General features: G+C 44.1%; 1 protein-coding gene across 1 annotated transcript in view; it reads right to left on the bottom strand.

Annotated features, from left to right (window-relative positions):
• Positions 1-485: 485 nt before the first annotated feature.
• The window catches only part of SCD5 (stearoyl-CoA desaturase 5), a 140901-nt gene continuing 114141 nt past the window's right edge, over positions 486-27245 (bottom strand). Inside the window, exons 4-5 of the mRNA XM_057727626.1 lie at positions 6269-6501; positions 486-1886 (exon numbers count right to left, since the gene is read on the bottom strand). Of these exons, the coding sequence (XP_057583609.1) occupies positions 1696-1886; positions 6269-6501 (424 nt within the window). The 3' untranslated portion in view covers positions 486-1695. The remainder of the gene's footprint in view (positions 1887-6268; positions 6502-27245) is intronic.

A 27245-nucleotide genomic window follows, 5' to 3' on the forward strand; every position in this document is an offset into this window, starting at 1 on the left:
AGCTGATGGTAGGGGCACAGGTGCTTCGGGGCAAAGAGTGAGGCAGAACGGGGAGGGGCAGAGCTGAGAGAGGCAGGGCTGGAGTGAGAGCTGAGTCCATCTCCCTCACCTCTGGTCACCACTGGGGGGCCTGGCAGGGCTCTGGGGAGGAAGGTATTCTTCATGCTGTTTTGGGTGACATGTAGGTGTTGGGTTCCCATTTGTCAGCTGGAAGCAGTACAAGTGACAGTGTTGATGAGTAAGAAATGATACCACCGGCAGTTCTACATTCCACATAAAACTTGCGGACTTGCCCTCCGGTTATGCTAATGGGATAGGAGAGGTCTGGTCTCAGGGGTTGTTGTCCGCCCAGAGCCAAACTCAGAAGTGAAGTATGTGATCATCACAAAGCATAAGGCACCCCTGAGGGACATTCCAGCAAGATTTAAGTATCTGGTCAAGAACACCAATGAATTCATAATCATTTATTGTAAATCACTCACAGTTTACACATTATAAATGGCAAAAATAACACTGCTAAACACCTGCTGGATGAAGAACTTTATTATGACAATCTTCTATTGGCATCACTTCTTTTTCAAAAATTTAAAATTTAAATTTAAACCCTACATCTTCCCTATCTTTGAAGCTCTATGATCGAAGTGCGCTAATGCCAAAACTATGAGGTTTTCTTTTGCTCTAACGTCTAACACAAAGGGCACACTATCCCAGTAATTTGACATGCTCTTTACAAGGCAACTTAACACACAAATTTTCTTAAATCCACAAGCTACATAATGATCATTTTATGTCTTGCTGCAAAATCAATGAAGGCTGCATGCAGGTGAAACATTTGTAGACACTGAGTTCTAGATAACTGTTGGTTATTAAGATCTGATGGCCTGGTGTGGAAAATTAATATGCTTATTTAGCAGAAGTAGGTAAAGTACATGCATCAGTGGCTGGGATCAATTAGGATATAAATTAGGTGTCTAAACATTTAAATCACTTGAGCTTAATCTGATGTCTGGCACTTCTGAATTATACACCTTAAAATGACAAAGCAAAGAGAACAAAATCAAACACTTAAAACAGGCACTGATTTATAGGGCCAGCAGGGCGTACAGCTCGGGACACAACTAGCTGAGCAGTGAACAGATCTCTGAAGCAAAGACAGTGGAGCATTAACAAGCTGGAAACAGGGCAAAAAAATAAGAGAGCCATTTCCTGTATTCTCGTTTTTTTATGTTTTCAATTCTCTTCCTTAAAAACAACAGCAACACACACACGCAATAATTACAAAACAGAAACATTCTTTACTGAGAATGTTCTGAGACCCTCTCTTTTGTCTTCTACTCCACCTCTCTGCTCCTTCACATAGTCTGTTTAAAAATGATGTTGGGTTAATTGGTAGAAACAGAAAACAAAGGCTCTCCTGTCAGGGTTCCCATCTCGTACAAGCACGTGATCATCTATGTTTGACGTACTGTACCTACAGAGATTAAATCGTATGTCCAGGTTCTACTGTTAAATCGTAGTTACGCTGACTTTTAAAAAACTCTTTTCATTGAGAGTTGTATCTTGACATTATTATGAGACAAACAAAACATTCCCAAGCCACGTAGATTCCGTTCCCTCCCCACCCTGTACCCCCTCCCGCGATCCAAAGGCCACGAACCGAGGTGCCCACGGCAGACGCGGATGGCGGTTCCAGAGTCAGGCGCTGCCCTCTCCAGTCCTGGCTTTCCGAGCTTCGATCATCGGCTTGGTGGCCCGTTTGCGGTCAGTGGCCAGCCCCAGCCAACACATGAAGTCAATGAACCAGGTGGTTGGGTTGAAATTTAAGCCAAATTCACTTGCAGAGTAGTCAAAGGGAAAGGTGTGATGGTAGTTATGGAAGCCTTCACCTGGAAGACAAAGTGGGCTTGAAATAACCCAATCAGTACCTCTCTGCAGAGCTTTTTAAAAATCATTCATGTAAAAAAAAAAAAAAAAATCATTCATGTATTGCAAGACACTGTGTCAGGCTCCCGGGCGGGGGGTGGGGGTGGGGTGGCAAAAGACAATTACTTGCTGTCGGCCCTGAGGAAGCGTTCATTCAATTGGCTAGACAAACTGGATAGGAACAGAAAGATAACAATAAAGTTGTCAGCATAAGGTCTCAAGATTAATCGTCCCCATGAACTGGTGACATGCTCGCAAGACTTCAGAGCTGTACTTCTTAAGCTAAATGCCAAATGGCTGATAACAGATCATCATTTTGATGTGTGTTCATAAAAGGAAAATAGCCTTTGTGGACTGAAGTGATTAAAGGAAGACTTCTTGGGAGAGCTCGGAAGGGATACGTGATACGTTCCGACAGGTAAATGAATTAAGGAGTTGGATCTTTAAATATCCAAAATCTGCCTCTATATTATTTCTGCCCCTCACAGTGAATAGCTTTTCCTCCCTTACTGTTCCACCCCCTAAGGTGTTTTCAGGAGGCGTGTCACGGCGTCTTTCATTTTTTTTTAAACAGCTTTATGGAGATATGATTCACCATACAATACACCCATTTACAGTATACAATCTAATGGCTTTTGGTGTATTCACAGAGCTGTGCATGCATCACCACAACACATTTTACAGCATTTTCATCACCTAAAAAGAAATGCTGCCCCCCTCAGCTGCTGACCCCCAGCGATCCCCCCCACTTCCCTCCAGCCCTTCTTTCTCTCTCTGTGATGGTTAATTTTACCTGTTAACTTGACTGGCCAAGAAGTACCCCGATTAAACCTTATGGCTCGGTGTGTCTGTGAGGGTGTTTCTGGACGAGATGAGCATGTGAAGCAGTGGACTCCGTAAGGTGGTGCTCCTCAGGGTGAGTGGGCATCCGCCAGTCCCTTAAGGGCCTGCATAGAACCAGCGGTGGAGGAAGCAGGAATTTGCTCCCATTTTCCTGACTCACCGATGGCACGTCTGTCTCATCGTCTCCTGCCCCGGGCTGCGATTTGCATCATCAGCTCCCCTGGTTCTCAGGCCTTCAGACTCAGAGTTAATTATGCCACAGGCTTTTCTGCATCTCCCGATTGCAGACGGCAGATGGTGGGACTTAGACTCTATAAGCGCGTGAGCCAGTTCCTCCAAATAAACCTCTCTCTCTCCGCACGCACGCACAGAGAAACAGAATAAAACTGCATTTATATACATACAGATATCCTACTCTTTCTGTATATATATTTGTGTATATATATACAGAGAGGGAGATTATTTGCAAATATATAAATATATATATTTACTTGCATATACTTATATATATAGTGTTTCTGTTTCTCTGGGGCACCTTTACTAATACAATGTCTATGGATTAGCTTATTCTGAACATTTCATATAAATGAAATCATACAATATGCAATCCTTTGTGATTGACTTCTTTCACTTGGCATAATGTTTTCAGGGTTGTAGCAGGTATTAGTATATTATTTCTTTTTTTAAAATTAATTTATGGCTGTGTAGGGTCGTCATTCCTGCACGGGGGCTTTCTCTAGTTGTGGCAAGCAGGGGCTACTCTTTGCTGCAGTGTGCAGGCTTCTCACTGTGCTGGCTTCTCTTGTTGTGGAGCACGGGATCTACCTGTGCTCTTGTAGTTGCAGCACTCGGGCTCAGTAGTTGTGGAACACGGGCTTAGTTGCTCCGAGGCATGTGGCATCTTCCTGGATCAGGGCTCAAGCCCATGTTTCCTGCATTGGCGGGCAGTTTCTTAACCACTTCACCACCAGGGAAGTCCCCTCATTTCTTTTTATTGCTGAAGAGTACTCCACTGTATGGATATACCACATTGTATTTATCCATTTATCAGTCGAGGGACACTTGGATTATTTCTACTTTTTAGCTGTTATAAATAAATAATGTTGCCATGAACACTCAATTACAAGTTCTTATGTGGACATACATTTTCATTTCTCTTGGGTATAAATCTAGGAGTGGAGTTCCTGGATCATGAAGTAACTATTTTTAACCATTTGAGGAACTGCCAGATTCCTCCTTTGCTTCTTAAGTAGCTACCGGTCGTCATACAGTTCTTCTATTGACCACATTTGAAAGAGTCTGCTCTACCAGCGAGTACATCAGATGGATCGGTCTGTGGTCTGCAATTTTCTACTTAACTGAGGTCTCTTCTACCCTGCTCCCCACCCTGCTCATTCTCGAGTACTAGGGTTTCCCCTATTTTCAGAAACAGGCACTGCTCTAAGAACTCTGAATGTATCCCCCCATCTACCATACAGAGGATGTAACAAGAGTCTTCCAAGGACCTTTATCAAGAGAGCTGACTGGGAGTCTAGTGTTGACTTCAGACCAACACCCAGCTCTTCAGGGCCTGTGTCATGGCCACAGTCCTTGGATTCCCTGGCCCATCATCCCCTCCGTGAGATGGCAACAGTCCCGTGGCGCCCACTCTCGTCTGCCCGCAGAGTCCCCACTGGATGTGGCTCCGCTCATTACAGCTCTTATAGGAGCGGAGGAAACAAGGAGGGATCAGGAAACTCGCGCTTTTCTCTCTGCATATCCAGTTATTCCCATAGCTAAATTTGGTGTTTATGCCACCTGATATTGCTCTTGTCAACACAAGATGCCTGGGGTCTTAATAAACGGGTGACTCTGACACCATAATGGCAGAAACTCATTGCGGAGGGATGCAGAGACCATTTCTACTCAACAGCAGGAAACTGCCTTCCTGGGTTTGGTCTCTGTTCTCAAGGCTCAGCTCACCCAGAAGCCTGAGTTGCTTCTATCAAGATACAGCTAACATTTATTAATCACTTACTGTATGCCAGCCACCATGCTATATTCTTCAAAGGCTTTTTTTTTTTAGAAATTTTGCAGGAGAATGCATACATTAATTAATCATTCTTAAAATCCCCCATTAAAATGTATTTTATTTTCTTCTTGTAGGTCACATTCATTTTTTAAGGCAGTTCTAGCTTTTTAATTGCTTTCTCCCCCTTTACCATTATTTATTTATTTTGGGGGGCTTTAATTAATTTATTTATTTATTATTTTGGGGGGGGTTCACCAAGTTCAATCATCTGTTTTTATACACATAGCCCCGTATTCCCTCCCTCCCTCTTCAAAGGCTATTAATGCCTATAATCTTCACATCAATGAGCTAGCTGCTATGATTATCCCCATTTTATTTTTTTTGTTATCTTTTTTATTTTTTTAATTAATTATTTTTTGGCTGTGTTGGTCTTTGTTGCTGCGCGTGGGCTTTCTCTAGTTGTGGCATGCAGGGCTACTCTTCGTTGCGGTGTGAGGGCTTCTCAGTGCGGTGGCTTCTCCTGTTGCGGAGCATGGCCTCTAGGTGCATGGGCTTCAGTAGTTGCAGCACATGGGCTCAGTAGTTGTGGCTCACGGGCTTAGTTGCTCCACGGCATGTGGGATCTTCCCGGACCAGGGCTTGAACCCGTGTCCCCTGCATTGGCAGGCAGATTCTTAACCTCTGCGCCATCAGGGAAGTCCTTGATTATCCCTATTTTAAAATGAGGATGGAAATGCACAGAAGGGACAAGTAGCTTGCCTAAGACCTAATGGCTATTAAGAAAAACAATATCCCTGAAGGCTTGTTTCCTGCTAAGCACTGCTGCAAACACTATGTATTAACTCATCTAACCCTCTGGCGACCCCAGGCTTAGGTCAATGCTACTATTATCCTCACTTTACAGATGAGAAGACAAGGTGTGGAGAAGCCGGATAACTTGCCCAGAGACTAAGTGGAGGAACCAAGACTCTACCAAACCTGTTGGACTCCAGAGGCCTTGCTCTTAACCATTCTATAGTACCACGAGACACCAAGGTCCCATTTCTCCCCATCCCCCTGTTTGAAGGCCTTTTTTTTTAATGGTCAGACAAATGACAGACAGCTGAGACTAGAGGGGTCAGGGTAGCTTGATAGAGACATCAACTGCTACTCCTTCTTCAGGGAAATTTCCATGGTAAAACTAAATAGCTACTAATTATTGATTACCTACTGCGTGCCAGGCCCTGTACTAAGCAGTTTACATACGATATCTTACTTAATTCTTAACTCTCATAACACCCCATAAGCAGGCATTCCTGTTCCCATTTCACAGATAAGAAAACTGTAAGAGAGAGTAAGTGGCTTGTCCGAGACACGATTCTCACACCAAAGCCCAAGTTCATTCCTGTCCACTCCACTCCATCGCCTCTCTTTGCAGCTTCCACCAAACCACTGAGAAGCCAAGAAGGTCTGAGCTGCCACTCCCCACACGGGCCCCCACCCCCTACTCACCGATGGCGCCCAGCGCAACGAGCGGGTTCTGCCGAGGGCTGATGTGCTTGTCATAGGGCCGGTTTCCATACATGTGGGCAACACTGTTGACCAGCCAGGTGACGTTGAGTGAGATGGTGTAGCGGAGGATGGAGGCCAGGAAGTAGGAATTCCACAGACTCTCTCCCCAGATGTACCAGGGCACCAGTGTGGGGACCGCAAAGCACATGAGCACCACGGTGATCTTGTAGTACCTGGAAGGCAGGATGTCATGCTGTCATCGGGCAAGCTACAGGGGAAGTCAGGAATGGTGCCGGTCAGCCCCTTCAGCTCTTGTTTCCTGCTGTGTGTCACTCTGCACGGGAGTCACAAACCCGTATACGTACGAGGGCTAGGCAGGTAACACATCTGAGAATGAGGACAGCTCGAGGCTGCGGGAAGGGGCAGGACCCGCAGCACACTTCAGAATTCCAATATAAAATAATCAGTACGTGTAAAACGCGTGCATCTTAAAGCTACATTTGTCCTACAAGCCGCAGTCTGACAGCTTCTACTTCCTTCATCAGTCAGTCAACCTGACAATCAGGTTTTTTTCAAGAAATATCCAGTATTCCTTAAATAATTTTCAGACACATGATTCTGTACTAACTTGGTAAAAGGTAAACAACCCCTTCCCTAAAATGTTCTCTGTACATCTGAGATTACATTCCAAACCAGCATAAAAATAAACTAAGTATAGGAACAGGCACAGCCACGTGAAAAGTCAAAATTAATAGTTTTTTAATTAACCCATCAATAGTTTGATGGCTGGGCCTGTGTATCCAGCAAATATTTCCTGAGCACCTCCTGTATGCCAGGGCCCTGAGTGCTGGTGGTCCAAAGACAAATTTGAGGGCTTCCTAGGTGGCACAGTGGTTAAGAATCCGCCTACCAATGCAGAGAAAATGGGTTCAATCCCTGCTCCAGGAAGGTACCACATGCCGCGGAGCAACTAAGCCCATGCGCTACAACTATTGAGCCTGTGCTCTAGAGCCCGTGAGTCACAACTGTTGAGCCTATGTGCCACAACTACGGAAGCCCACACGCCTAGATCCTGTGCTCCACAATAAGAGAAGCCACGGCAATGAGGAGCCCGCGCACCACAACGAAGAGTAGCCCCCGCTCACCGCAACTAAAGAAACCCCAAGCCCAGCAACAAAGACCCAACACAGTCAACAAATAAATAAATAAATAAATTTATTAAAAAAAAAAAAAAACAAATTTGACATCGTCCCTGCCCCAGGCTCCAGTCAGGTGAAACCTCGAGCTGTGTAGGACTGGTTCTAAGCAGGGACAGGAAAGGGGCTGTGAAATGAAAATGTCCAAAGCTGTCCAGTTCGTAGCTAATTTCTCTCTGACCTGCCTTCAACTGACCAAGCTTCTGGGACGCCTCTGTTAAGATACACATGTGGGAACCAGGAGGGGACACAGAGTGACAAAATGAGATTTGGGGGGTGGATCACTTTGGACTTGCGTCCAGATCTGATTCTGGAAGCAAAACAAACCTCTTTTGTTCTTTCACTGTCCTCTTGTGCACAGCTAGATGGTTCCTCAAAGCAGAGCAGGAGGCCAGGGCTTGTGTGTGGGTGCTTTGTTTAGGGACGTGAGCTCCAGTAACAGGAGTGGGCGGCTGGGATGAGGGACACGAAAGGAGGGAAGGTCAAGCTGGGGGTGCCCACTGCTGCGGGCAACTGAACTTGGACCTGGATGGGACACATCATATCTCAGAATTATTCTCTCAAGGAAGGAAAGAAGGCACTATTTTCCCATTGGCTCCAGCTCCTCCTGGGTCAAGGGGTCCACATGGGATGTCAGGTCCCTCACACTTCCAAGTTTGCTTGGCTCGGAATGGCTGAGTGTGGTCCATGGGCATCTCAGGTGATGGCGGCAAAGAAACCCGGGCAGGAAGTAAGAAATAAGCAGTATAGTGGAGCCTGGTGCTGTTGGGTTACACCTGTGCTAGCAGGTGGCTGCAGAAACAGTGGGAGTGAACAGGTGGGCTGAGAGTATGAGGTAGGCATGAGAGATGTCCAACACAGGCCGTAGTTAAAATACCCCATGGGGTTCTGGTGAGGATCAAATATTAATAACTAATGGACACTATGTGCTTACTATGTGTCATGGCTATTCTGAGACCCATCCGTGTACTGGCTCATTTAACTCTAACAAAAACTTTAGGAGGAGGGGACCATTAATATCCCCATTTTACAGATGGGGAAATTGAGCACTGAAAAGGTCATGCAGCTGGGCCAAGGTCTCAAGTCTAATAAGTAGTAGGACCAGGATTCAAATCCAGGCAGAAACACTTCAGAGACTATCATGCTTTGCAAGTAAAATTGTGAGTGTAAGTGTGTTTCACAGATAGCTTAGCTGTACATAAAAGTTGGTTCCTATGTAATTCTTACTGTTTTTATTGGGCAACATATTAACCTATCAGCACCCATTTTCCAATAGTTGGCATACAATATGACTGCATTTTAGTGGAAGGAGGGTGTGGTTGGAGGGGCAAAGAACAGACAGTGAAGGGACTGGAGGTCTGAGGTTGGGCTCCCATGCAGAAGGCTTTTGGAGCATGTGTTTGGGAGATGCTTATGAGGCAGGGAGGAAGGCAGTACGGGCCTACGGAGAAGCACACCCACAATGAGCTTCAGCAGACCAGTGGCGCTGGGTGACTCTCTTAAGAGCTAGCCCAAATTGAAAGGTGTCACCTCATCCTCCAGCCACGGGCGTCATGAACGTATGGGATAGGTGAACATATGGGAAGGGCAACCCCCAGAAAGAAGCGCAGTGGGGGGTGCGAGCATCAGCTGAAAAGGGGATCTGGGTGACGCGCACAGGCCCAGGCCAAGGGCCCTGGGAGCTGGGCACGGGGTGGGGCGGGTTGTGAAGAGGAGGCAGGGGCTCTGAGGGGAGCCCCAGAGTCAAAGGTCTGCTGCAGCTGCTCCTCAAGGGCACCTCCAAGGAGCACAGGAAGCAGCTGAATGTTGCCCACAGGGGGGTTCTGCAACTTAAGTGGTTTCTTCCCCTCCTCCACTCTCTGGGATACAATCCAGTACCTTGAAAAGAGCCTCTCCTGGTCCTGTTCTGAACCACTCTCTGGGCCCCTCATTTTGCTCCTGGAAAGGAGACAGAAATCACGTATAGACGGCTAGCTCTCACTGGATGCCAGGCTGAGCACGCCACAGGCTTTCTCCCACTTACTCCCACTGCAGACTCGGGATGGACACACTCTGGCAATGAGGATGCTGTGGCTCAGAGGGGCCGTGGGCCCCCCGGGGAGAGGCCAGGTTCTTGCTCTGACTCTGCTCTGCCCCCGCCCTATGGAATCCACCTTCTCTGGTTTGACTGCAGCCTGCAGGCTTCAGCTGCCACTCACCCTAAGGCTGCCTCCTCCCTCTGAACTGTTCAGGGAAGCCAGCTGCCTGTCTGGGCTCTGGTTCTAGAAGCTCCTCTTCCCAGAGGGGGCTGGGTCCCCGTGGAGGGAGAGGGCCAGCAATGTCGCTTCCCAAGTAGGAGGAGAAAAAGGCTTCACCTGCTACCACAACCACTGTCCCACCAAATTCCTTCTTCCTCAAAATGAGATGCTCTTTAAACATCACTGCCGTCATTCAAACAAAGCTTTAGCACACCGAAGTGCAGGGTTGTTCTCTGACTGCTTTTCCTGTGTTCTGCTAGGGTTCCTCTTTGTGTGTTCAATGGAATGAATGGGAGAGGAAGGAATTTTTAGGGAGCGTAGTGAGTCTGGGGGGGATTGCCAGTGAGACAGGGTTGGATGCCGATAACTAAAAAATCTCCACAACCATTTCAGACGGGCTCAGCGTATCTTCCCGTGCAGCTGAGTACCCTTCCCTCCTGGTCTTCATTTGATTACAGTCACTGGCCTTGCCTCAGAACAAGTGCTGAGTTGGCTCCCCCACTTCCTTGCTTCATATCACTCAAATCCGGACGCCCTAGCCAAGGCTCCAAAGGGCAGCTCCACAAAGCTTCCACCCCATTCCTTCCTCACTGAAAGATTTTCTTTCTTCAGCTGGTGGCAGGGAGGACGTCTGGAGAGAGGTCATGATATTGCTTTTTTTTGTTAAATGGGCTTTTTTATGTTGTAAAGCATCATAGAACAGTTAACCCAACTCTGCCACTGTCTAGCTGTGTGATCTTGAGTTAATGAATCACAGTGAACCTCAGGTTTCTCTTTTGTAAAATGATAAGCTCAATAACTAAAATATAGAGCATGCTAATGGTAAATGCTAAAGAAAAAAAAAATAAAGCAAAGAAGGAGAATATGACATCAAAGGCAGGCGCCGAACTTTTAAACAGGGTGTCTAGGGAAGGACTTCCTGACACTATAGCTTTTGGGTAAAGACTTGACGGAAGTGAGAAGTTAGCCATGTGGCTAAAAATAGGACAGAGGAGTCCAGGCAGAGGAAACCATATGTGCAAAGGCCCTGAGGCAGGGGTGTTCCTGGCACATTCAGGAAAGAGCAGGAATGTTGGGACTGCAGCAGATGAACAAAGAGGAGAATTGTAGGAGATGATAGGAGAATAACGATGGACCATGTCATGGAAGGGCTTGTAGGTCATCATAAGGGTTTCACCCTTTTCTTTGAGTAAGATGGGGCCCTGGGCAGGTTTTGATCAGAGGAGTGGTGTGATCAGGCTTATCACTCTGAGTGTTGTGTTGAGAAGGGACCGCAAGGAGGGCAGAAGCAAGGAGGCAATTAGGAGGCTGCTAAAAAGCCTAGGCAAGAGAGGGCGTTGGCTTGAAGCAGGATAGTGGTGGCGGGTGTGGGAGACACTCAAACCTGGATATATTTTGAAAGCAGAGTGACAGGACTTGTTAACAGACTGGATGTTGGAGAGAAAGGCGTCAAGGATGACACTAAGGATGGAGATGCCGTCGGCTGACATGGGGGAGGACAGAGGAGCTCAGTCTTAGACACGTCCAGTGGGAGGTGCCCGTTACACATTCCAGGGGTGATGTCAAACGGGCAGCTCGACCGACGAGTCTGGAGTTCAGAAGTTATCTAGAGAGAGGTTTCGATGAGGATAGAAATTTGGAACACATCGGCATTTGAATGCTTGCCACTCACATATACATATTTTCTCATTTGAGTTCCACAGTAGCCCTGTGAGATACTTGTTATAACCTCACCTTCGCAGGACCTTTATGGAGACCCCAAGAGGTCACGGGACTTCTCCAAGGCCACACTGGTTGTGCAGGGCATAGGTAGGCTTCAAACTCAGTTCTTGAAACCAACTGTCGGCTCCCTCTACTAAGTAAACTGTTACTCAACTCACCAAGAGGTCACAGGGGAGAGGTAAACTGGGTTCGGAGTGTGTAATCTAGCTGTTGCCCCATGAGTTGCACATATTTGAGTAAAAATACTGTCTCCTCAAGGTCAGAAATAGACACGCTGTCCACTCCAGCTAGACTGAGCTTCCTCCCAGTCCTCGGGCACCACCTTCTCTCTGTCCCCTGTATCTATGACACGCTTCCCCTAGCCTGGCTGACGTGACTTTTCCAGTCATCAGTCTCAACATTCTTCCCTTTTGAGGGGTTTCTGTGATCCCCTTGGACCAGGCAAGGTGCCCCAGCATATTGTACTTCTCAACTCTCCGTGTTCACACCTGCTGGCTTACTGGTAGTCTCACCTGCTAGATCAGTGGTCTCCATCCTAACTGCAATTTAGAATCAGCTGGGTGAACATTTTTTTGGGGGGGGGTGCAGCTTTGATTTTAATTTTTTATAATATATCTTTTTGTTTTTGGCTGCTCCACGCAGCTTGCAGGATCTCAGTTCCCCAGTCAGGGATTGAACCTGGGCCCTAGCAGTGAAAGCCCAAATCCTAACCACTAGGCCACCAGGGCGAACATGTTAAAATGACTGATGCTGGGAACCCACTACAGACCAACTGAATGCAAATTTGTGGTCTTGGCAGTGATGTTTTTAAAGCCTCTCCATTGCAAACATTGATAATGGCCTCCCTATAATCCATCCCCACCTTTCTTTCCTCCCGAAATGCCCAGAGATTGTTCAGATGCTCAACTTTCCTCCCCGTAGCCATGTCCGTCAGGCACATGGGTTCTGATTGGTTTGAGGTAGTCAATGTTGATCTCATTCACTTGGCCACTAATCAGTTTGGGAATTGGCCAATAGTGGCCAATAAGATATGAAGGAAAGGATGGTTATAATTTTTTGAAAGGGAGATAACAAGTGTTAGTGAAGGTGTAGAGAAATTGGAACCCTTATGCACCACTGGCGGGGATGTAAAGTGGTGCAGCTGCTGCAAAAAACAGTTTCTCAAAAGGTTAAACTTTTGAGAAATTTTCATATGACCCAGCAATTCCACTCCTATGTATCTATTCAAAAGGTTGGAAGGCAGGGACTTGAACAGGTATTAGTACACCAATGTTCATAGAAACATTATTCACAATAGCCAAAAGGTGGAAACAACCCAAGTGTCCAATAATAGATGAATGGATAAACAAAAATGTTGTCTATCCATACTATGGAATATTTTTCAGCCATAGAAAGGAAAAAAAATTTGACATATGTTACAACGTGGATGAAACTTGAAAACATGCTTAATGAAATAAACCAGGCACAGAAAGACAAATATGGTTATGATTCCACTTATATGAGGAACCTGGAATAGGCAAACTCACAGCGAGAGAAAGCAGGCTGAAAGTCACTAGGAACTGGAGCGAAGGCGAAAGGAAAAGGGAAGTTCTTGCTTAATGGGTATAGAGTTTTTGGGGGAATGATGAGAACGTTTTTGGTATAGATAGTGATGATAGTTATACAACATTGTGAATATACTTAATGCCACAGAATCATACACTTACAAATGGTTAAAATAATAAATATGTTGTGCATATTTTACAGCAATAAAAAAAGAGAGAGAGGTGAAGGAATATTTTCTTGGATAACAGAAAGAGCTGAGAGGCAAAGATGGCATCTCTTTTCACAGTGACTCCTGGACCTGCTCTAGCCACGTGTGACTGTGACAGGAAGAAGGCTCGGAAACAAAGTGGACCCCTTAGGTTGACAGAGCAGAAAGATGGAAAGGCTCCTGAATATGCTGTTGAGCCAGCAAACTAACCAGGCCTAGAGTGGCTTTATCCCTGAGGTCTTATTCCAGGACAAGCCAGGCGAGTCAAGATCTCCTGTGGGGTAGCTGAAAGGCCTCTAGTATAACGCAGTAGACACGATGACATACCATCCAGATCTCCTCTCAGGCTCAGAGGGCTTCATCTCCCCGTCAATGGCAGTGCTGCCTCTGCCTTGCCCGAGGTCACGTCCTCTCCCAACAACGCCAGCCAGTGACTGACCTATAAGGGGAGTAGTCTATTACCCAGGCCGAGTCCCATTGCCCCAGCTCACCGTGACTCTGAAGAGTCATCTCCACTTCAGAGCCCCTGTAGGGTTGGCTGAAGCCTCCAGCGAGCCCAGTCAAGGCCCAGCTTCTTCCCTTGCTCAATCCTGTTTCGGTCCCTTCTTCCACAGGTGTTGACCCCGAAAACCCTCTGCAGTAAACGTTCTACAATGTGGCATCCATCTCAGAGGCAGCTTCTGGGTAACCTGTCTCGCCGCATGGATACACTGCTGCACCTGCAGAGTCCAGCAGAAAGCAGACTCCCCAGGGTCTCGCGCAGAGACTGGCACGTAGCAGGCACTCCTGAACATTCGCGGGATGATTACGTGAATGATTATCTGGTTAGTCGATGACGAATCCTCAGTTTCTCAGGAAAATAACAACACTGTAGTGACTTCAGTAGGGCTCAGAGTATGAGAGAGAAGATGCCAAGGTCCCCCCCCCAAAAAACAAACAAACAAAAAAACCCCAAAAAACCACACACCCACAAACTGAACAATAAATGTTCGGCCTGTTTTGGGGTTTTTCATTAAATGTTTATCTCTTGGGTTGGTGCCAATGCAGACCTGTGTATATAAAGTCAACAACTCACGCTCATCGGGACCCAACGTCCAGCTTCCAACAGATTTCACTGTGAAGCTTCCTACCTCCAGTTGAAATGGATGATTTCTGAGCATGGGTTTCTAGGTCATTCTCTGAGCTGCCAAATATGATACATTTTTGACAACATTTAAATTTAAAAATTTTGACAATATGTAAGCCAGTCTAACAGGTTTGGTCTCGGTTTGGGATGTGAGTGGCTTCCTCTCTATCTTTCTGTGAACACTCAGATAGGAGTTATCTGATAGGAAAAGACAGGAGATAGGAGAAGCCTCCTAAAATCATCCAGGGAGAAAGAAAAAGAAAGGGGTAAAGAAAGAGAGAAGGGGTGGTATGAACCCGAGAATGACCCAAGGAAGAGTAGCTCTCCTTTATAGATTTGAAACAAGAGACCCATATATTTAAGCCAAAATCACAAAAGCCAAAGCACTCAAGCTCACCTTACAGTGAGCAGTTTTCTGGAGCTTTAAGGTGACAGCTTATAAGAATAGACCCGTGAGGGATGTTAGAAACCTTTCAATTCCCACCTCACAATTTCTTGTGATACCAATACCACGGTGGGAATATGGTTTTCAGCATTTAGCTCAAGATAAGGAGTCCATTTTCACACAATCGAATGCCATCATGCCACAACGCCCCCATCCAAGTAAGCTTTGATTAGAGGACACAGATATTGACACAGGCCCTAACCTTTCAATGCTTTGAAGAATATGCTTAGTCCAATAAACTGGATCACAATAAAGAGAACTGAAATATTAAAGATAGCCTTGAGGCCAAAAGTTTACTGCATGGAGAAGAAAGAATTTGGGATTTCATATATATATATTTTTTCCAACCTGGGTGTGATAAGCATATTAAAACCCTCATTTTTCTTTAGATGAAAAAGAAATTGCTGTTCTCTGTCTGCAAGCATTTCCTGTTGCTTGACCAACCCTAAGCACAGAAGTCCAGAGCTGCTGGTGTGTGAGATCTTGAGAGTGAAATCTATTAGAGCATGAAGGAAGGGGAAATGACCTGCCGACTTCCAAGCAGGGCCAGCCTCAGGAAATGTGAAAAGAAGCAAACACAATGGGTGAGAGAGAAATTACAGCCCACAAATGTATCGTAATGATGAGTGATGAGCTGTCACTGGCATCTTGATTAAACATGTTTGGTTTTGTGATTTCACTCACAGCTGAGCCAGAAATTCATCTTCCCTACAGTTTAGCACCTTGTAGGGGAAATCACCTGGGTGCTTACCATAAGCTTTTATTCAGAGGACAGATAATCCACCCTGGCAGCTTGTAAATGCATGGACCATTTTCCCCTTCTTCCTTTGTCTCTTCTGTTAATTGCCCACAAGGAGGTGGAATATGTGATTCGTTTGGATGCAAATCTGAAGATGCAAGCCCATTGATAAGGTAGCTCTTTGGAGTTTTTCAGAAAATCTTCCAGACTCTTTGAATTGTTTAAGTTGAAAATAGGCTTTGCCACTATGCCCTTGAGTCTGCCTCTCCGGTGCTTCAGTGTCTTTAAGTGAAAGCGTTCATGATGGCTGCATTTGAAGTAGTCTCAGAAAGTCTTAATCACTCCAGATTTCTCTTTGACCCTCAATTAGTCTTGACATCACTTTCCCTGTGCTACTTCATGATAAGCATTCCCGTAGAAGAAAATCTTTAATTAGACTATCTAGATGCATAATCCCCATGTTCTGGATACTTCCTTCCACGGAGGAATCAGAGATGGCAAACGGCTACTCCATGAAAGCATCTCCCTCGGAAACTTGCAATGTGTGAGAAAAAAGACATATTGTAATTTTCTCTCCAACTTTAGCTTTATTTGCTTTTGAGGTCTGAATGTGGAGGTTAGTTGCATCCATCTACTTGAATTTAATTTGTCTTTGTACAAACAGCTTGCGTGAATTCACAAAGCAGCGGTTCAAAAGACAGACACAATCATTTCAGAATTTTAGCACAAAAGAGCATTATTCCTACCTCATTAACAATGAAGTGCTTGAAGAAAAAAGCCCAGCCATATTGATCGCTGAGACCACGTAAGGAAGGTTAAAAGGACTTTTTCTCTTTTCAAAGCTTTGATTCCCTCCTATTAAGCACAGGGCAAGTTCTTTGAGGACAGGAATTGTCTTGATCTAATTCTGATCATTTGTAGGTCCTTGAGCACAAAATGCTGGTTAACACAGCAGGTGCCCAGTAAGTAGCTGAATTGCTGACTTGCACGTCGAGCATCCGTCTGTCTTTGGCCGAAGCAATTAGGTCAGTTCACCCTCGTAATTGTGTGATATTTAGAGTTTCTCTAGTCCTTGCTAGAAATTTAAGTTGATTAGACCAGATGTCATTCTGGGTCTCTCTTGAGGATTCTTTGTCTCTGTCCTGCCTCCCCTCCCACTCTCCACACTTCCCTCCTGATTAGTTATCAATAGTTCTCAATAAGTTACAGGAATGACAGAGTAACTCCTGCTGGTATGCAGAATTAGGATGACCAAAATGAACAAGTATAATCATTTACAAAATAATTTTTAAACAAATTGATAAATGGAATATTTATAAATGGAATGGAATATTTATAAATGGACTATTTCCGGCCATATCACTAAACAAAAGATGTCCCAGTCATCAGTGACTGCAGCCCTCCAATGTGAGCTGATGAGCCCTGAGAAAACTCGGAGCTGAAAAGAATGCCTACCATCTAGCAGCCACAGACTTCAGCCGCTCCCTGCAGTGAGCCCTGAGGAAACTCAGCATGTGAAAATACAGGCCCCAGATAGCTAAGGCGCATATCAAAGGAATGATTTCAGTGAGCCCCAAGCTTGCATCTTCCCATACATGGAAAAGCACTAAATTCCTTTACTTGAGAGATCTGGGTTTTTTTATTTAACACTAATCTTTTGACCTTCCCAATTACCTGCTCTCTGTCACAAAACTCCTATATATCCTGGCTCCTCCTCTCACCTCCTCAGAGCGGTTTCTCAGAGTTATCTGAAATACTGTCTCCAGTATGAAGGGCTGCAGCCCTCATTTTGCCCCAAAGAAAACTTAACTCGCAACTCTCACGTTGTGCATATATATTTTTTAGGTCAACAAAAGTCACTGCACGTCACTTTCTCTCTTAAAACTGCATTCCACTTTGATTCTTGCTATCTGAGATGAACTGAGCATCACAGGAGAAAACATAACCATTTTTCCTAATCCGGGACCCACGAAACTGTATGCAAACTCCTTTGTGTATTCCCATTTTTCAGGGGTTCGAAGTCCATAGCTTTCATCAAATTCTCAAAGAGATATTCAATTTCCAAAGGAATGAGAGCCCAGTATATTAGCAAGGTAACTACTTTTCTCTTTGATGAGGCTGTTGTTGTTTAACTTTGATTTTCTCTGTTTTCGTTAGCATCTGGCCTAAGATTTAAGTAAGAAAAATTTAATTCATTTTAAAGAGTGGTCCTTTATTTTATTTTATTTTATTTTAAAGAGTAGGCCTTTTTAAAATGAGATTGTCCTCCTTTCTTTTTCTAGCAGTAAAAATTTTAAAAGAATTAGTGAGAGTAGATGGTAGTGTGTGCGTGTGGATGCGTGCATGTGGATGCGTGTGTGCTCACGTGTGGATCTTGTGCTGAAAGGACAATCACCCAGTGACAGACTACAGCCCTCCTCCCCCACCCAAGTTTAATTCCAAAACTCTATCAGTGATAAGCTACTCACCAGCAGCCAGGCTCTGTGCAGGAAAGGGGCCAATGAAGTCATTTTAGCCACTTGCATGATTCATATCAACTGCTGCAGCTGAGTTGATCAGGCACGCTGACCATTTTCCTCGTTGAGGGCAAAAATGAACAGGCTGACATAACACGGTTTCTTCATTTCACATGTAAGAGGCACGGCCCTTGTGCACAACTCATGCTTCGTAGCCCAAGGGTTCCATTCCTAAATTCAAGCAGCTCCATCCTTCTAAAGCTCCCCAGGCCTTCAAAACTCAGCTCAAGACTGATTTCCTTCAAAAGGCCCACCCTGATAAATCTCCTCTCAACTGTGCTCACTGCATTATTCACCATCCCTTCAGCACAACTGTGCTGTCAGGACTCAAGAAGACAGCCGTTTTGGACAGCTGAGTTTTGCTGCTGGCTGAGGGTAAAATGTTCAATTACCCCAACTTTCTTTTAAATTGCACGTGGCAAAGGAAAAGATGGACACATTTCACTGAATCCCAATGGAAATTTCTGCATGAAAGGGGTCAAAAGCTACACAATTCCAATTACAAAATGAATAAGCCATAGGGAGGTAAGGTACCGAAAGGTGACGACAGTTAATAATACCACGTGGTGTACCTGTGTCGCATACTTGAGAGCACCTAGAAGGATGGATCTTGAAAGTTCCCATCACACACAAAAAATGTGTAACTATGGATGGTGATGCATGGTATCTGGACTTACTGTGGCGATCATTTTGTAATATTTACAAATATTGAACCACTATGTTGTACCCCTGAAACTAATATAATGTTGTCTCAATTATACTCAGTAAAAAAAAAAATGGAACTTCCTATGTGCCAAATAAATAAATAAATAGTATGTGGAAGTCATTACCCATTTTTGGTGCTTCTTCATCAGAATTTATGGAAATAACTTGACCTTCCATGATGGTGATGAGTGTCTCAGACTGGGTTTTTCGAAAGGCAGGGCTTAAGGCAGACGCTTCTATGATATTATTTTATAAAGAGGGCTCAGTCCCCTGGAAACAGCATGTGGGAGGCAGGGAAGGTCGGGGGCCGACAGGAGTGTGTGTTACTGAGCTGGCCCCTGTTTGATCCCTCAACCTGGTGGGGCCATCTTCCAAGGAGCCATATGGGTGATGGAACCTCGGAACATTCCCTCTGGGAGGAGGAAAGGGAAGAGTGCATCCACCACCTCCCCTCTGCGTTGCCCGCATCCGCACCGCCACACAAACTTCTGGATTGTGAGCGTGGCTGCTGAGAGGTGTCACAGGCTCCAGCACCAACAGAGAAGCCCCAAGGCAGGAGGCACAGGTGTGCTGAGAGGTGTCACAGGCTCCAGCACCAACAGAGACGCCCCAAGGCAGGAGGCACAGGTGTGCTGAGAGGTGTCACAGGCTCCAGCACCAACAGAGACGCCCCAAGGCAGGAGGCACAGGTGTGAGGAGGGCGCTGTCGGGATGAACCAACCTGAAACCAGTTGGAGCCCAGAGAACTGCAGAGAATGAGCGGCCACAGCCCCAGCACAGAGACGCTTCAGAGAGTCTGCAGTGCTGCCGAATGGGTGTCTGATACGATGAGCAGGAGCTTTAGACTCTTTCGCCCACAGGGTCTGTTGAGGTATGAAGAGCTCTTGGTCTCGACGAAGTGACTCATTATATAACTCAGTCATTATAAGAACCGAGTTCCTATATTTACTTATTAAATTTTGCCGATTCTACCTTTATTTTCAGATACGCTGATAAGCTGCCACCTCTGTTAGTTTTCCCACCTGCAGTAGCTTCTTTGTCTCCTTCTAACTTGTTCCTCTTCATCTGTGAGGGGTTTGAAAACCAGAGAGCTGAACTTGAGTTTGTGTGCAGATGAAGCACACACAGGCTCTAAGTGAGAGCTGAAGGTGGGCCTCTGGGCTGAGACTGAAATGCAGAGTTAGTAGGAGTGTGACATTTATTCAAAGATCTCTCTCTACGGAGGTAGATGGGGGAACAGGCACCTTGGAGGTTAGAGGAGTCTGTGAAATAAGGTGACCCTGGCGCTGAGCATCTACTATGATGGTTCTCTGTTTATCCACAGGTTCTTGACTTTATTCGTTAAATAAAATGATGGGATCTCTGAGTTTCAGACAGGTGAAATTACCGTATTTAGTTTTCACTATACCATGTATATTTGAACTGAAGGATATTGTCATACTGCCTGTGATTTACTTGAAGATACTTCAGCATAAACAGTGTGAGGTAGGGGTGTGTGTGTGTGTGTGTGTGTGTGTGTGTGTGTGTATTTTATTCTTCACCCCAGGGGAAGTCCATTAACATCTGAAGTACCCTCATCAGGAATCCACACTTTAGGCATGCTTAGTTAGCATCTGACAAACTCTAATAGTACATAAACCAGAGGTCTGTCACAGGCTTCAATTATTTCTATCTCCAACCAGCCCTAAAGAGTTTGTAACTAGGATAAAGGAAATACATTTTCACTGGTAAAATAAGTGATCGAAATATGTGGATTGGCTAGAAATACTATACAGGTACCTCCCAGCAGGATATATTCCTCAGAGTGGCATCGCCTACGGCTTTTGCTCCATCCTGTGCACAGCCACCGACAGAATTCCGTTGCTGGATTCTGACAGGAAGGTGATACTACTGCGTCATGCCTTCCATGCAAGGGGCTTGTTGGGGTATCCAAAAGGCCAGAAGGCAGGGTTTCAGCAAGCTTACAGATGTGGTGCATGGCTGTTTTGTCCCTAATCGAGGTAGAATTTGGTCTGATGCAGGATTCTGTTCTGGGGAAGACCCACTGCCTTTCTCCTCCTCTCACACTGCAGTTGACCAAAGTCAGTTCCCAGCAGACATGGCCAAACGGGTCTCCTGTTGCAGCATCTATGTTTTCGTGGTCATCTCACTGTACCTTTGAGGGTCAGAGGCACCACGGGCACTGGAGAAGATTACTGCTGGCGTGATGCTGCCCGCGCACGAACGGGCAGTGCTGCTCATGGCACTTGCCTACCTCCCCCTGGGAGGTGGGGCTCCAGGCTGCTGAATCACACTTGGACGGAGCAGAGTGCCACCAGGGCTGGGGGTGTCCATGTATCACTTACTTCAGCAGCTGCAGGTTAGCGCGTCCTACACAAATCATCACCCCTGAAGCCGGTTGCCAGCTGTAGGCAGTCCAGAGCTCTCCATAAACTGCAGAGTAAACACACTCCTGGGTTCCAAAAGTATTTTGGGAGGATGTTAGATGTTTCTTTAGTCTCAATAAATCGAGATGAATAGGACACAGTCACAGTCCTCAAGGAGCTCACAGTCTAATGAGAGAGCTACACACGTGTGTCATTTTAATACACCATGATAAGCATAAAAAGGGAAATAAACCCAGGATTCTAAAGACTTGCTGAGGAGGGGCACTCAGCTCACCCTAGGACAATGCAGCTCAGACACTTTGGCCTCAGGACCCTGTTACATTTTTAGACTATTATGAGAACTCCCAAGAGCCTTTGTTTGCATGGGTTATATTGATTAACATTTACTATAAGGGAAATTAAACCTAAGAAATGTCTTCTTAATTCTGCAAATATTAAATGTTAATATATGTCAATAATATGAAATTACATATAATGTATAATATAAAATATTACACATAAAATACATAAATGTATTTAATGTCATAAAATAAATAGTAAATTGATCATTAAAATAACAATAATAAGCTTATTACACATTAACATAAATAACACATTTTGATGAAAAATAACTATTTTCCAAAACAAAAAAAGTTTTAGTGTGAAGAATGTCCTCATTTTTACATAACTGCAAATCTCTTAAGTGTCTGGCTTGATAGAGGCAACTGGATTGACACATGTGCTTCTGCAATCAGTCTGTTGCAATATACTTATTGTTTTGGTTGATATCTCTGAAGAAACATCTTTTTGGTGTTTGAAACCCAAGCTTTCAATACAAAATTTGCAGGGTTTAAGTCTTAGATTTCCCCCTTCTCGTTTCCTGGTAGTTATGCAGATAATCCGCCTCACCCCTAGAAAGGGGGGTACCTCACATACTCCCTAAAAGGCAAGAGCTTAGATGCTACGTATAAAACTTACATGCTTGGGGACCTCCCACCCAGAGGGACCTTGAACTGCTGACCTCAGCTCCTTGGAGGTAAGTTTTGAAGAATGAGTGAGAGTTGTTGAGGTGAAAAATATGACAAGAACATTCTACGTCTGTGCTTCTCAAACAATCACTGTGTGTCCGAATCACTTGGGATCTGGGGATGGGGCTGGAATCCTGCAGTTCCAATGAGCTCCCAGGTGATACTGATGCTGCTGGTTCTGGAACCACAGTTTGAGTAGCAAAGATCCAAGCCAGAGAAAAAGCAGGAGCAAAGGCACAGTGTCGGGGAACAGCCTGAAGTGTGAGGGAACAGCGTGACTAGAGTACAAGGCAGGAAGTTCCAAGAGATACGGGAGGCAGGCCGGTCATGGAGATGACAGTTGTAACTTTTCCCACGGGGAAACCATGAAAAGGTTTTAAGCAGAAGACAAGTCTGGTTCACATATACATAAGTTTTTACTGTGAATAACTCATAACTGCAGTGGTTAAGAATCCGCCTGCCAATGCAGGGGACACGGGTTCGATCCCTGCTCCAGGAACATCCCACATGCTGTGGAGCAGCTAAGCCCGTGCGCCACAACTATTGATCCCGTGTGCTGCAGCTACTGAAGTCCATGCGCCTAGATCCCGTGTTCCCCAACAAGAGAAGCCGCAGCAATGAAGAGCCTGCGCACCACAATGAAGAGTAGCCCCCGCCCCTGCTCCCCTCAACTAGAGAAAGCCTGTGTGCAGCAGCAAAGACTCAATGTAGCCAATAAATAAGTTTATTTATGTATTTTTAAAAAAGAAAACACATGAGCAGAGTAAGCAGACAATAGGATGAAGTGGTGGATTAAGAAAGATACTATTCTCTGTGAATATTATTACAACAGAGTTTAGTGGAAAGAGCATGTGCTTTGGATTAGGATCGAGTTTGTCTAAATTCCAGCTCTGCCATTTTCAAGATGTTACTAAGTCAACTTCTCAGAGCTTCAGATCCCATCACATGTAAAGAGATATGAATCACATGCACAGAGAAGGAGTCTGGCGCATAGTGCGTACTCAGTACACTGAAATCAATACAATAAAGAATGTTACAGAGATAATTTTAAAAATAGCAACTAGAAGTTATTGTTATTTTAGGATTAGATGTAGGCTTGAAACAAGACAATTGAGCCTAAGAATTTTGTTTTTTCAAGAGCAAAATGATTCAGGATGAAGACCAGAGGGGAATCACCTAAAAGTAAATGTTTTTTCTACTTATATGCCAGGCAGTGTCAGCCCATGGTTATCCTCAGTAATGGAGGAGAAGGGACACATTAGATGCTGATGACAATTGGAAGAGACGAACCTCAGGCTACATGTTAGTTTTTCAATACAACTTGGACCCCAGCTTTCAATACAAAATTTGCAGGGTTTTAATCTTAGATTTCCCCCTTCTTGTCTCCTGGTAGTTACGCAAATAATAATGAGCAAAGATACAAAGGGAACAGAGGGAAAAAAACTATGCGTGCTAAATACATCCATCAGAATTTTAAAAATCTCTCTCTGCCTCAGCACCCCGAGGAGGTCTTTCTACTCCTTTTTCTCTGTAAACACTTGGCCTGCAGAATCCAGAAATTCCCTCACCACCATCTGGGATTCTGAGACTCTTAACATTTCATTCTTGCCTTGAAGTGTTAGTTACTGCAGTCGCATACGATACGCTGCTTTCTCAACCCATCAGAGTGACTGTTGGCTCTCTGATTGTTTGTAAATGACAGTTTTCATTATCCTAAAAACACAGATTCTTAGTTGGGCAGAATTTGAAAGCCTATTTATTTGTCTTGAAAAAAATATATATGTGGGGTTTGTCTACATCTCTTGATAGTTAGGACATCTAATTGTTTTTCTCTACTTTGAAATGAAAGACAAGATAAGAGTAGGTTTATGAGGGAAAGCCAAATGTCAGAAGAGACAGCACACTTCAGCTGAGTCAATGAGCATGTTTGGACAAATCATATTATCTAAGCTAAGAGTCTTTGTATCTGTGTGACAGATTTGTTATTGTTTTTTTTTTTTTTTTTTTTTTTTTTTATTTTATTTTATTTTTTTGGGGGGTACACCAGGTTCAATCAACTGTTTTTATACACATATCCCCATATTCCCTCCCTTCCTTGACGCCCCCCCCTCGATTCCCCCCCACCCTCCCTGCCCCAGTCCTCTAAGGCATCTTCCATCCTCGAGTTGGACTCCCTTTGTTATACAACAACTTCCCACTGACTATTTTACAGTTGGTAGTATATATATGTCTGTACTACTCTCCCGCTTCTTCTCAGTTTCCCCTTCACCCCCCACCCCCTCCCATACCTCGAGTTCTCCAGTCCATTCTCTGTATCTGCTTCCCTGTTCTTGTCACTGAGTTCATCAGTACCATTTTTAGATTCCGTATATGTGAGTTAGCCTACAATATTTGTCTTTCTCTTTCTGACTTACTTCACTCTGTATGACAGATTGTAGTTCTATCCACCTCATTACATATAGCTCCATCTCATCCCTTTTTATAGCTGAGTAATATTCCATTGTATATATATGCCACATCTTCTGTATCCATTCATTTGTTGATGGGCATTTAGGTTGCTTCCATGTCCTGGCTATTGTAAAGAGTGCTGCAATAAACATTATGGTACAAGTTTCTTTTGGGATTATGGTTTTCTTTGGGTATATGCCCAGGAGTGGGATGACTGGATCATATGGTAGTTCTATTTGTAGTTTTTTAAGGAACCTCCAAATTGTTTTCCATAGCGGCTGTACCAACTTACAGTCCCACCAACAGTGCAGAAGAGTTCCCTTTTCTCCACACCCTCTCCAACATTTGTTGTTTCCAGACTTTGTGATGATGGCCATTCTGATTGGTGTGAGGTGATACCTCATTGTGGCTTTGACTTGCATTTCTCTGATGATGAGTGATGTTGAGCATCTTTTCATGTGTTTGTTGGCCATCTGTATGTCTTCTTTGGAGAAATGTCTATTTAGGTCTTCTGCCCATTTGTGGATTGGGTTATTTGCTTTTTTGGTATGAAGCTGCATGAGCTGCTTGTATATTTTGGAGGTTAATCCTTTGTCCGTTGTTTCATAGGCAATTATTTTTTCCCATTCTGAGGGTTGCCTTTTAGTCTTGTTTATGGTTTCTTTTGCTGTGCAAAAGCTTTTAAGTTTCATGAGGTCCCATTCGTTTATTCTTGATTTTATTTCCATGATTCTAGGAGGTGGGTCAAAAAGGATGTTGCTTTGATGGATGTCAAAGAGTGTTCTGCCTATGTTTTCCTCTAGGAGTTTGATAGTGTCTGGCCTTACATGTAGGTCTTTAATCCATTTGGAGTTTATTTTTGTGTATGGTGTTAGGAAGTGTTCTAATTTCATTCTTTTACATGTTGCTGTCCAATTTTCCCAGCACCACTTATTGAAGAGGCTGTCTTTTTTCCATTGTATACTCGTGCCTCCTTTGTCAAAGATAAGGTGCCCATATGTGTTTGGGCTTACTTCTGAGTTCTCTATTCTGTTCCATTGATCTTCCTTTCTATTTTTGTGCCAGTACCATACTGTCTTGATCACTATGGCCTTGTAGTATAGTTTGAAGTCAGGAAGCCTGATTCCACCAACTCCATTTTTCCTTCTCAAGATTGCTTTGGCTATTCGGGGTCTTTTGCGTTTCCATACAAATCGTAAGATTTCTTGCTCTAGTTCTGTGAAAAATGCCATTGGTAATCTGATCGGGATTGCATTAAATCTGTAAATTGCTTTGGGTAGTACAGTCATTTTCACGATGTTGATTCTTCCAATCCAGGAACATGGTATATCCCTCCATCTGTTTATGTCATCTTTGATTTCTTTCATCAATGTCTTAAAGTTTTCTGCATACAGATCTTTTGCCTCCTTAGGCAGGTTTATTCCTAGGTATTTGATTCTTTTGGTTGCAATGGTGAATGGGAGAGTTTCCTTAATTTCTCTTTCTGCTCTTCCGTTGTTCGTGTATAGGAATGCAAGAGATTTCTGTGCATTAATTTTGTATCCTGCTACTTTACTAAACTCATCAATGAGTGCTAGCAGTTTTCTGGTAGAGTCTTTAGGGTTTTCTATATATAGTATCATGTCATCTGCAAAGAGTGATAATTTTACTTCTTCTTTTCCAATTTGGATTCCTTTAATTTCTTTTTCTTCTCTGATTGCTGTGGCTAACACTTCCAAAACTATGTTGAATAACAGTGGTGAGAGTGGACACCCTTGTCTTGTTCCTGTTCTTAGAGGGAATTCTTCCAGTTTTTCTCCATTGAGAACAATGTTGGCTTTTGGTTTGTCATATATGGCTTTTATGATGTTGAGGTAATTTCCTTCTATGCCCATTTTCTGGAGAGCTTTTATCATAAATGGATGTTGAACTTTGTCAAAAGCTTTTTCTGCATCTATTGAAATGATCATATGGTTTTTATCCTTCAATTTGTTGATATGATGTATCACGTTGATTGATTTGCGTATATTGAAGAATCCTTGCATCCCAGGGATAAACCCCACTTGATCGTGGTGTATGATTTTTTTAATGTGCTGTTGCAGTCTGTTAGCTAGTATTTTGTTGAGGATTTTTGCATCTATATTCATCAGTGATATTGGTCTGTAGTTTTCTTTTTTTGTGACATCTTTGCCTGGTTTTGGTATCAGGGTGATGGTAGCCTCGTAGAATGAGTTTGGGAGTGCTCCGCCTTCTGCAATATTTTGGAAGAGTTTGAGAAGGATAGGTGTTAACTCTTCTCGAAATGTTTGATAGAATTCGCCTGTGAACCCATCTGGTCCTGGGCTTTTGTGTGTTGGGAGATTTTTAATCGCTGCCTCAATTTCTGTACTTGTGATTGGTCTGTTCATGGTTTCTATTTCTTCCTGGTTCAGTCTTGGAAGATTGTATTTTTCTAAGAATGTATCCATTTCTTCCAGGTTATCCAATTGATTGGCATATAGTTGCTTGTAGTAGTCTCTCATGATGTTTTGTATTTCTGAGGTGTCCGTTGTGACTTCTCCTTTTTCATTTCTAATTCTGTTGATTTGCATCTTCTCCCTTTTTTTCTTGATGAGTCTGGCTAATGGTTTATCAATTTTGTTAATCTTCTCAAAGAACCAGCTTTTAGTTTTATTTATTTTTCTTATGGTTTCTTTCCTTTCTTTTTCATTTATTTC

The sequence above is a fragment of the Hippopotamus amphibius genome, chromosome 3 (genome assembly GCF_030028045.1).
Source record: "Hippopotamus amphibius kiboko isolate mHipAmp2 chromosome 3, mHipAmp2.hap2, whole genome shotgun sequence".
In the NCBI taxonomy this organism is placed as follows: Eukaryota; Metazoa; Chordata; class Mammalia; order Artiodactyla; family Hippopotamidae; genus Hippopotamus; species Hippopotamus amphibius.